At 38.1% G+C, this 11,297-nt stretch overlaps 1 protein-coding gene across 1 annotated transcript; it reads left to right on the top strand.

Moving 5' to 3' along the window:
- The first annotated feature begins 5,752 nt into the window (after positions 1 to 5,752).
- Positions 5,753 to 8,076, top strand: LOC147480582 (uncharacterized). The gene is made up of 3 exons (XM_086578698.1): positions 5,753 to 6,029; positions 7,188 to 7,447; positions 7,567 to 8,076. Exons 1-3 carry the CDS (start codon positions 5,753 to 5,755, stop codon positions 8,074 to 8,076), a joined length of 1,047 nt encoding a protein of 348 aa, XP_086434824.1.
- The last annotated feature ends 3,221 nt before the right edge of the window (positions 8,077 to 11,297 follow it).

Below are 11,297 nucleotides of genomic sequence, written 5' to 3'. Positions count from 1 at the left end.
ATGGGGTTTCACCAAGTTCTCTCACACTAATTATGTTAGATGGAAAGCAGAGAACAGGATTGTGCCTGGTGTCAATGCCAGGCTTCTTGGATGCCAAGAGCCATGATATTTTTACTTAGCCATGCACTTTATCTGTTTTGTCTTTAACAAACCCAATATCAGGAGGACGCCAACTGACTTCCATTATACAATATGCTGGCTTTGGTTTACCTCGAATGCCATGTGAATGAAGTATAGCTAAATCATCTGCTGAGTTAAACATGAACCCAGTAGCTATTAACCTAAAGAAGTTATCCTTCCCCTTCAAAAGAGCCGATACAAACTGTGTCCATTGACCAAATGAAGTTTGTTATATTTGGATCTGGCTTTCGGTAGTGGGAGTTAGCTCTGTTCCTGTTGCAACAAGTCAGAACAGTCTTCTTCGATATTCTAATGTGAATGATGCAATAGATTCTCCTGACTAAATCACGCGAATATAACATTGAAGCCCATATAACATCATTGTTTGTCAGCATACTTTTCTTTTCATCCTTTGGTGTCTTTTCTGGATCTTTCCCTTGGATGCTAGTGGAAGTGTGGGACTCAACTCTAGTTAGACTCGTATCATTTGTCCAACTACAGTACACAACGATTCTAATTCTTCTTGGGATGCATGCTAGCTATTCGAGTGATGTTCTTAGAGTAGACCAAACTAAACGCTTCCCTATCCCCTAGTTTCCCAATCACTTCTACCCATGTGCTCTTCTTTGTTGCTCTCTCATGCTCTGTATGTTCAGAAGCTTCTCTTTCAGAACAACTCGAAACTTCTAAGTCTGATCCCTTTGTTGTTATGAAATATTGCTCTACATTTTGCTGCAGTTTTGCGAGCGTATTTTGGCTGCTTGTGGCTACTCCAGTGCTACTGTGTCTACTGCCTTCCTTTCATTACCATCGATTCCCAAAGCAATATCCAGTGCTTGATCCTCAATCTTGCATTCTTCTCGGTTTTCAAATCCAAAGTTTTCTTGGTCTGAGCTTTTCACAAATCTCTCCAATGAACTAGCTCCCACTACCTCATTTCGTACAACAAACTTGATATAAAATGCAGTAGTGCATTGTCCTCATTTTCCAACAAACTTGACTCACCTCCACCTCCTCCACTTGCATTAGTATCTAACTGGTTATAAAATCTCTCTGGAGAAAACCTTAGTACTGCTCTCATTTCTCACTCTCCCCATATCAACAACTCTTGCTTTACCCCAAAATAAAGAACAACAAGTTTTGTTCATTTCAACAGCAACATAAGAAGAAGAAGAACTAATAATAAGTATCAGTTTTTTCCAAATCAACTTATTAGTTATAAGGGGTTGGATAGGATTTTTTGTTCAGCTGTTGAAGACTTAAATGGACAGAAACAATAGCTGGGTGGTGTTGGTTTTGTTCTTGAAGAAAAGCCCGATAATTTTTTTGTTTAAGGAATGATTTTTATAAATATTGAGTTGCATGAATTTGTTTATGTATTATTTTTATTGGATTTAATGAAATGGGTTTATTTTGAATCTTAAAATCAATAACCTCAAAAAGGCAAAAACATTAGATAACACTGTTTTAACTGTAAGTTGTATAACATAGGTGACATGTTGCCAAAGGTGCCAATAGAACTATATGCAAAAATGTGTCCAGGTCTTCTTATTTATTAGTCAATGTGAGGGAGGTTATACAATAAGTCAATCTAGTTCTGTACCTGCACATGCTGAAATGCAGGTAGTTTTAGATTACATGGAGTATTTAAAATATAATGCTTAAAATGAACAAGTGAATGAACAGAATATTAGAGATAGTACTCATTGCAGCATACTATAACAACAACAAGAAAGAAGATGGAGAGATAATGCAAGGCTAGTTGTAGTGAGACCTTGAAAGTAATGGGTTTGAAGAAATGTTATAAGATGGAATTCACAATAAAGAGCTAAGAAATTAGTTGGACATGTATTAATGCAAAGGAGAAGACGTGAAGTAATAATTTGTCACATTTTCGCCTACGCGGCCATTAGAAAGTATTAGATATATTTATCGGAATATTATCCTTTGACTTTAAAATAACATAAAAGAGTAGCCCTTCGTCTAAGTCATTCCATGTGCTGTAAAGGTGGAGCCTTGCTCATCCTCCACTGCTGTCATCTCTAACGCTGCTGTAAAGAAGGAGTCTTGCACGTCCTCCACTACTGAAAGTTCTTTTCCTTCAGCATAGTGTAGAACAATATCCAAAGCCTCCTCATTGATCTTGCAGCCTTCTTGGTTGGTTGCCCCCCCTCTCATCAGCTCCTACTTCTTTAATGATGTTTTCATCCTATTAGTATAACTTAGTATAGTTTTGGGCTTTTGGCCTTCTTGTGGAAACTGGTTTGGTTGCTTTAATGATCTAGTACTCTAATTCTTTTACTTTTAGTTAACAAAAGGCGGTAGATAATTCTTAGGGTTAACCCCCCACTAGATGAGCCAATTAGGATTTCCCCCTAACTAGATGGGAAAATTAGGGTCTCCCCCCTAAGCACACACAAAAAAAAAGTCAACTTGGGTTGATCGTGTTTTTTTTGTGTGTATTTGGGGGGGGAGACCCTAATTTCCCATCTATCTAGTGGGGGGAAATCCTAATTGGCCCATCTAGTGGGGGTAATATTCATTAACCCTAATTCTTATCTTCTCTAAACCTTCATGTTCTGTTCCATTTCTAGTAAAATCCTCCACTACTAACAGTGTTGAGTTTAGAAACGGAATTACTCATTCTCTTCTCCTATCTTCATGTTCTGTTCCCTTTCCGGTTAAATCCTCCACTCATAACAGTGTTGAGTTCGGAAAAGAAACTAATACTTATTTTTTATCCTCCTCCTTCATCTATTTGTTTCCACTATTGGTAAAATCCTTCACTGTCTACAGTGAGAGTTCTTTAGTGTAATCAAATCCTCCGACAATGGCGGTGGTACTTGAAAAAGAAGTTGGAAACGAAGTTTTTGCCCATGGGCATTCTTAGGTGGGCAACCATCAACCTCCCAAGTGATTGTTGTGGCTGGAGGAACTTCCACCGTTACTGATGCTCTAGCTCAGACACAGACCTCTAGTGTTGCTCGAGGTATGTCTTATGCTTCAGTAACAAAACCTCAATATGGTCGTAATGTTGATGTAGCTTCTCTGCCAATTCCTCACAATCAAGGTGGGTTTCCAACCATCTCTTTGATTGATTGGAAAACTGGACTTAACAAAGATTAAACTAAACAAGGTTCAAACTTTAGTGATCGAGAAATGGTGCCCGAAAGGGAATTGGCAAATTACGCCTCTGGGAAGGGGCTATTTAATGTTTAGGTTCGATTCTAAGGATGAATATGACCGAATTTGGAATCAAGGATCATGGGTTTTGATTCTCAAGTGCTTAGATTACAAAAATGGACCCCCAATTTTTCTACAGAAAAGGAAGTTCAATCTCATGCAGTTGTTTGGGTACGATTCCCAAGCCTTAACTTGGAGTACTGGCAAGTCAGAAGTCTATTGGCAATGGGTAGACCCAGTCCTGTTGATGAAACCACTGCTAAGAGGGAATTGGGTTACTTTGCTAGTGTTTTTTTGGATATTGATCTGTCTAAATCTATTCCTGATAAGCTTTGGATTGAATCAAAGAAATATGGGATTGGTTTTTGGCATAAGGGTTGTGCTGGGAAAGATTCCTTATTTTTGCAATCATTACAAGTCAGTTGGTCATCTGGTAGGGAGCTGTAGTTCTTTGAAGAAGGATTTGGCTAAAAACAAAGATACTGAAGTTGTTGTTGTTGTCCTTGACAAGGAATTTATGGTTGGAACTGTTACTGGTTCAACTACAGCTGAGAAGCCTATGTCTAAGAGCCAAAAAAAGAAGTGGAGAAAGAAGCATAATAAAAGTAACGAGGGTACTTCTGGCACCAAAGATTCTCAATGATGTGAGACTCTTCAAGTAATACCCCCTATCCCTACAATATCACCGCCAGTCCCTGATGGTAGTACAATAGTTGAATTGCAAGCTCTTCTTATTGTGGTAAATGAAGAAGCTTCAAATCCAGTGATTGCTGTTAGTGGGGAAGGCTGTACTTTAACGGCTGACGAGGTAGTAACAACTCAGAGCTTACCAACAGTGGCAAACAATTCAGGGATGATCGAATGTTCAATTGATAGGAATGCAAGCATTGTTAATCATTATAGTTCTCCTGGTGATGACAATACTGCTACTCATTATTCACCTCAAATAATGATTGATGGTGGTGATTTCTTCATTGATCTCCATGGTGCTAACGCAAATGCCCCAGTTCTTCAATCTAAGCATGTCTTGGGGGTGAATGGAAATGGTGAGGAGTCAGCCACTCCAGAAGAACTACTCAATGTGGTAGTGTCGGATACCTTTGAAACCCAAGAAGTGGTGCCAGTTGTTCAAACTCTTACTACTTCAGTTTCTATGGAAGCTGCCGCACCTCAAGGTCAAGTTGTCTCTAAAGCAGGGTAGGTCTTCACAAGGTGGGCTGACATGGCTGAAGGTCAAGATGATGGCTTCATCCAAGTTTCACATAAAAAGCCTAAGAAAGGTGTTAAGAACAAATTCATTGCTCACCACCGGCAACTAGGTCATGGCAACAAGTTACTCCTCTTCCAACTAGTCTTTAATGAAGATTGTTTATTGGAATATTAGAGGTACTATTAAAAATAATGTTGTAGCTAGATTGAAAGACATCTTAAGTCACTTCAATGCTGATTTTGTGTGTCTTGTTGAGCCTATGATTAAAGTTAGCAGTATATCATTATTCTTCTTGGGTTTAACTGATTATGATTGTCAGTTTCTTTATAACGAGGATAATGGGAATAAAGGAAATCTCTGGCTCCTTTGGAGGAGAGGTATGAATGTGACTCTTGCTACTAAATCCTCTCAACATATTTCTATTTGGTATGAAGGTTGCTTCCTCTCTTTTGTCCATGCTAGAAGTAATTTAGTGTTGAGAAGGGACATGTGGACTGACCTTCAGGCCTTGTACATAGATAACCCATGGTTTTGATTGGAGATGTTAATGCTACATTGAAGTCTTCTGAGAAAAGAGGTAGACGACTGCCTAGTAGCGCTGCCATGAATGAATTTATTTCAACAGTAAATTCTTGTCATCTATCGGAATGTGGCTATATTGGAGTTAAATTCACTTGGTGTAATAACCAACATGGTACTAATAGAGTTTTATGCAAGCTGGATAGAGCTCTATGTAATGAAGGTTGGCTGGATAAATTCCCTGGATGACGGTATAAAGTCCTCTGTAGGTTGGGATCAGATCATTCTCCATTGCTTGGTAGTAATGTGGTGGTACCTAAACCAAGTAATATACCTTTCAGATTTGTGAAAGCATGGACCCACCATGAAGCGTTCCTCGGGTTTGTTAAGATTAATTGGGAGCAACAGTTGGTGGCAACCCCAATTCTGACACTTGTCAAGAAGCTCAAAAGGTTAAAGATTGCTCTTAAAGAATGGAACTGGGTCGTTTTTGGAAACTTGGATAGTAACATAGCGAAGGCCCAGGTGGATTTCACTGAAGCTCAAGTTATCTTTGACGAGGATCTTGAGAACATGAGTTTGAGTCTTGAAGTCCAAGGAAAAGAGCTCCATCTAGAGCAAGCTTACCTGAATAAAAAATCTTTCTTGCGCTAAAAAAACACTGTTCAATGGATAAGTGAGGGGGCAAGAAACTCGACCTTTTTCCATGCTGCATGTAAAATGAGAACTGCGAGATCTTTTATTGCCGAGCTTACTACAGAAGATGGCACCAATCTCATCACCCAAGCAAACATCCAGAATCATATGGTAGACTATTTCCATAATAAGTTTGCATATGAAGAAGTGGAGATTGATTATTCTCTTCTGAATCTCATTCCCCCTCTTGTAACAATTGAAGATAATCTGAAGCTTAAGGTTATACCCTCCTTTGTTGAAGTACAAGATGTGGTTTTTAGAATGAAAGGTGATAGCTCACCTGGGCCGGACGGTTTTCAAGGTCACTTTTGTCACAAATGTTGGCCGATAATCAAGAATGAAGTGTATTGGGCAGTTAAGTCTTTCTTCTTGGAGGGGCACATGCCCAATAGAGTGAATACCAATTTCTTAGCTCTTGTGCCGAAAGATAAGAATGCTACCAAAGCCTCGCAGTTTAGGCCTATATGCATGTCTAATTTCTAGGGGTGCAAGTGGATATCCAAATATTCGAATCCGATTCGAATTCGTATTCGAAAAATCGGATATTATCCAAAAATTTCTTCGATTCGATTCGATATTTTTTATGTTAGAACTGGATTAGATTATTGACATATCCGCATCCGATAATATCCGATCCAATTTAAAAAATTAATAGTTTTTATATATAATTAATTAATTTATCTTTTATTGTATAAAATATTATATAAAATCATAAACTAATAATATAAAACTATAATAACAAAATAATAATAATAAATGACAAATATATATATTTATACTAGTTTTTATAGTGGTAAAATGAATTATTCAAAGCAAATAAAATTTTAATTAATTTTTATTTTCGGATCGGATATTATCCGATATCCGTTTCGGATATCCGAAATCGGATTCGGATAAATTTTTTAATATCCATCGGATTCGGATTCGGATTCGGATACAGACATATCCGCATCCGAACATATCCGTTTGCACCCCTACTAATTTCTTTGTAAAGATCCTTTCCAAAGTCTTACAATTGAGGTTAGAAGTGATTATTGGGAAACTTATCTCAAAAGAACAGTATGGGTTCATAAAAGGCAAGTGTATATACAGTCAAGCATCGGGTTAGCGTCCGAAATGGTGAATGAAATGCGCAAGAAAAGATATGGTGGATCAGTGGGCCACAAAATCGATATCACTCAGGCATACGATACTATTAGTTAGGACTTTCTTCATCAAGTTATGCTCAAGTTTGGGTTTTGTGATTAGTGGTGTAGTAGAATCTTTGCGATTATTAAAAGTGCAAAGATATCCATTTTAATAAATGGCGGTCCTTGTGGCTTCTTGAATGTTGGAAGGGGTTTGAGACAATGAGGCCCAATCTCTCCCCTTCTTTTTGCTTTGGCTGAGGATACTTTGAGCATAGGGCTAAACTCGTTGAGAACTTTATGCATTTCTAAGCCTCTTGTCATTGTTAAAGGGTTTCCTGCTTCAACGCATATCCTTTTCGCAAATGATATCTTTGTTTTCCTCAAAGGGGAGCTGAAGGGCATTAAAGCAATTGCCAAACTGTTGGAGTCGTATCAGAAGTCTTTGGGTCAATACATGAACAGAAACAAAAGCAAGATGTTCTCAGGGCACATTAGTGCTACAAGGCTACAAAGAATCAAAGATGTTCTGGGGATTCAAGTGGGAGTATTACCTGATAGATACCTGGGTGTTCCATTAATTCAAGGTCAGGCAACCAAAGCACACCTTTCTTGCATCACCGATAAGATTAAACACAGGCTTGCTAGCTGGAAGGGTAGATTGTTGTCCTTTCAAGGTAGAACAATGTTGATCAAATCGGTTATTGGCAGTATTCTGGTCTACAATATGAGTGTTTTCAAATGGCCCATGGGAATAATAAAAGAATGAGAAACTTTCTCTGGTCGGGAAATCCTATGGAGAGTAAGAAAATCACAGTTGCTTGGGAAAAAGTCTGCAAACCTTATGATGAGGGAGGGCTAGGAATTAGAAGGTTGAGAGAAGTGAATTTTGCACTCTTAATGAAGCTTGCTTGGCAAGTCCTCATAGGTAAAGATGAGTTTACTTATTTCATGCAGCAAAAGTGCTTCAGTCGTGTTTGTGACTTTACAAGGTATCATGCCAACACTACTATTGGAGGTGGAATTAAATGGGCTTTGGGTGAGGTGCTAGAGATAACCGAATGGATCCTTGGTAATGGGAGATTGGTCAGTTTGTGGTGGGACAAATGGTTGGGCACCCACTCATTGCAACATCAGTTACACCTACCTCCTGGGGCATTGAAAGGTCTCAAAGTAAAGGTTGGTGATCTCATCATAAATGGCCAATGGTCTATTCCATAATCAGTTCATAATATTTTTATGCAAGCGGAGATGCATGAGATCCAACTACCAACTCTAAACTTGCAAAGAGCAGATTATAGAATTTGGAAACCCGACCTCAAGGGAGAATTCTCAGTTTCGTCTGCCTTTGATGAGATAAGACGAAAAATGCCCAAGGTTGGTTGGTACAAAGCTATTTGGAACAAGTTCATTCACCCTAGGACCTCGACTGTTGGTTGGAAGCTAGTTCAAAAATGTGCTGCTACTGATGACATAGCTCAAAAAAAGGGGGTTAAGCTTGTTTCTAGGTGTTATATCTGTCGCTCGAATGGTGAGGACCTGGAGCATCTTCTCTGGCATTGTATTTTTGCAAAAAACTTATGGAAATGGGTGGCTGGGCATTTCTCTTTTAGTTACAACTTTTGGAATATGGGGCAGTGGATCTAGGAAAGTGATGTAGTTCTTATGTTAAGCATCTTTGGTTGTCCGCAGTAGTTGGAGGCATGGTTACTCTATGGAACCATAGGAAGCTAATTGCTTTTGAGGACAAGAAGAACAACTTCAGGTGGTGTCAGAAGCAAATCATAATTCAGTGTAACAATCCAGTTTTTTATCAAAAGGTACGATGAAGAACTATGTTCGAGACCTTGTAGTGATTAAAACTGGATGTTCCTTGTAAGCCCAATAATGCTCTGTTGATCAAAGAATGCAAATGGTGCCTCCCCCCACCTGGTTATATGAAAGAAAATTGTGACGGAGTGGCAAAAGGCAATCCTGGTCCAGCTGGGATAGGTGCAACCTTTAGAGATGACAGAGGAGAATTCCGATTAGTCATGTGGAAAAAAAATTGGTGTGAATACCACTTATTTGGCGGAAGTGCTTGCAATTTTGGAAGCTTTGGAAGTAGCCTTGGAGCGCGAATAGGTAAATATCTTAATAGAGTCTGATTCCTCAGCTGCAATTAAGGCTTTTGGGACTGGTAAGTTGCCTTGGTGGCTAACACAAAAGTGGGAGAACATTAAGGGAAAGGTAGTTAATTGTATCTTAACCACCACATGGAGAGAAGCCAATTTCTTAGTTGATCTTGCAGCAAACAAAGCGACTACAATGCCGTCTACCCAAACCTATCTGTTTGAAGGAAAGCCAGCTTGGATATTCAAGTGGGAATCTCCTCTCTTAGCATATTTCCGGTTTGTTAACTAGAGGTAGTGCACATGATTGGTAATGGTATGGAGGATCTACCGAGTAGGGAAGTCATATTCATTACAATGATACAGTTACCTCTATATTGGTTTTTCCCTTTTATGTTGTTTTTCTCATCTTACTTTCTCCTTCACCTATCATGTAACTTTTCTCGTTCTTATTAATAAAATTTCAAGCTCACTTAGCAAAAATAAAAAGTGGAAACTGGTTTGGTTTTTCCACCATGTCCAGACTGCTTTTGGTCAGCTGGTATATGAGATTTTGCACAATTTAAAGGATTAAGGCCACCACAATTTTGATAATTACATTTCAGTTTTCACTCTTCTAAATAGGGTTGATTGATAAAGAGCTTCTTTATATGTTTTCTTTTTCTGGTATCTAATTTATTTGTTTGATCTATTCAAACTTTTCTTATATTGGCCCATATTGAAAGTGCAGAACATTGATACTTTTTTTACTAGTAGAAACACATAAAAACTTTCCAGCAAATAATCATTGGAAGTGCATAACTTTTGCCATTGCTAGTTGAACTTTTTTTTTTTCTTATTTCTTTAGGAAATACAACAATCACCAATTCATGGCAACTCACGCAATATCCGACCTCAATCTACAACTTGTCATTTGAAGAGTTACATAACAAAAACTGTGGTTGCACTTGGAAAAGTTTGCACCTATTTACCGACACCTCCAAGTTCGTATAATGTACGAATCGATGTGATACTTGATAAGAGCCCAAAACTGTAGTTTTAACCCCTTAACAATCGTACTTTTAGACCAATTATATGAATAATAAGTAAGAGTTAATATTGATTACGTGTTTATATGCATTTCAGGCTTCAAAGTCCATTATGTGCAGAAATGTGCCACTTTAGCGAGATAAAGGAGCAAAGGTCGGTTGCTAAGGAGTTCTGTGATTAAAGGCCAATTTTTAAGAAGACAAAGCCTTTGTAAAGCCCGGTCAAAAGCTGAAAAGTTAAAGTCCACGCGGGTAGAAACAGTGCACAAAGTCAGCAGAACTTCCGAAGACCATATCTTTGGACTCAGACCTCGGAATTGGGCCTACCTTATGTCAAAACGACCAGCTCGAAAAGAGCTTTCCAATGGTCCAAGCCTTGGCCCAATCAGAGGAGCAGAAGTGGACGAAACATCTATCGAAGCCAACTACAGCTGAAGAGCCCATTTTGGACTAAAGAAATTGGGTTTTGGTCCGATTTTCCGCCCAAAACATGGCTCCAAGCCCATGCACGATTTTTGATCTGAAAGTATAAAACAAAAGCTTGACTCTTGTTAATGGTAGTTAGGTTAGGAAGCTAATGTTAATGGAGTTTAGGGTTAGAAAAAGATAGATCTAGATCTAGTTTTGAGTTTTATCCCATTAATTAATTAGTTTTCATACCTTGTTTTAATATAGATTATTGAATCATTGTTACTTTTCATTAGATTAATAAAGTTAGTTGTTTTTATAATCTAGCTTCATTTTCCATTAAATATCTATTGCAATTCATTGATTTAGTATTTGTCACTATTAGTTTAAATCAATTCTTACATGAGTAGTTTCCTTTTAAATTCGAACAAGCAAAGTTCAACCCTTTATACCATGTCTTGTTTGATTTGCTTCTTGAAATGATAGTATAATGATATTAGAAATTTCACATCACACATTACTCTCACATTGTTCTTTGTGTCGAGTAGTTGAATTCTAATTAAGTCGTGAGGGTTTAAGAGTGGAACGAATCGACTCTCTTATATTACTTCTATTGAGAGTAGGAATATTGATATAAACACGTATTTACGTAAATTGATTATTTGTGTTTACACATAGATAGTTAGAATCATGAAAAATCACTGTTATCAAAAAATGGCCATCTTAATCTCGCTTCAAGACAAGAATTCAATTGCTTGAATCCAAGGGGAAAACCCCATTCTCTACCCACCCACCCTTTTAATTTTTCATTCTTATTTCTTGAATTTTCGGAACTGTTCACTGTTTCAGGCATAGGGGCTGCGGATTCACAGAGAAAAACACTGCGGTGAAGGTA

This window comes from Coptis chinensis, chromosome 8 (genome assembly GCF_015680905.1).
Source record: "Coptis chinensis isolate HL-2020 chromosome 8, ASM1568090v1, whole genome shotgun sequence".
In the NCBI taxonomy this organism is placed as follows: Eukaryota; Viridiplantae; Streptophyta; class Magnoliopsida; order Ranunculales; family Ranunculaceae; genus Coptis; species Coptis chinensis.
This window is presented reverse-complemented; position numbering and strand designations above follow the sequence as displayed.

Bases quoted from the DNA above. Each gene is read 5' to 3' on its own strand.
- LOC147480582 (XM_086578698.1), top strand. From the start codon at position 5,753: ATGAGAACTGCGAGATCTTTTATTGCCGAGCTTACTACAGAAGATGGC. The intron at 6,030-7,187 runs GTCACTTTTGTC...TCATTGTTAAAG, and splicing joins TGGGCCGGACGGTTTTCAAG to GGTTTCCTGCTTCAACGCAT. The intron at 7,448-7,566 runs GCAACCAAAGCA...GGTTATTGGCAG, and splicing joins TTCCATTAATTCAAGGTCAG to TATTCTGGTCTACAATATGA.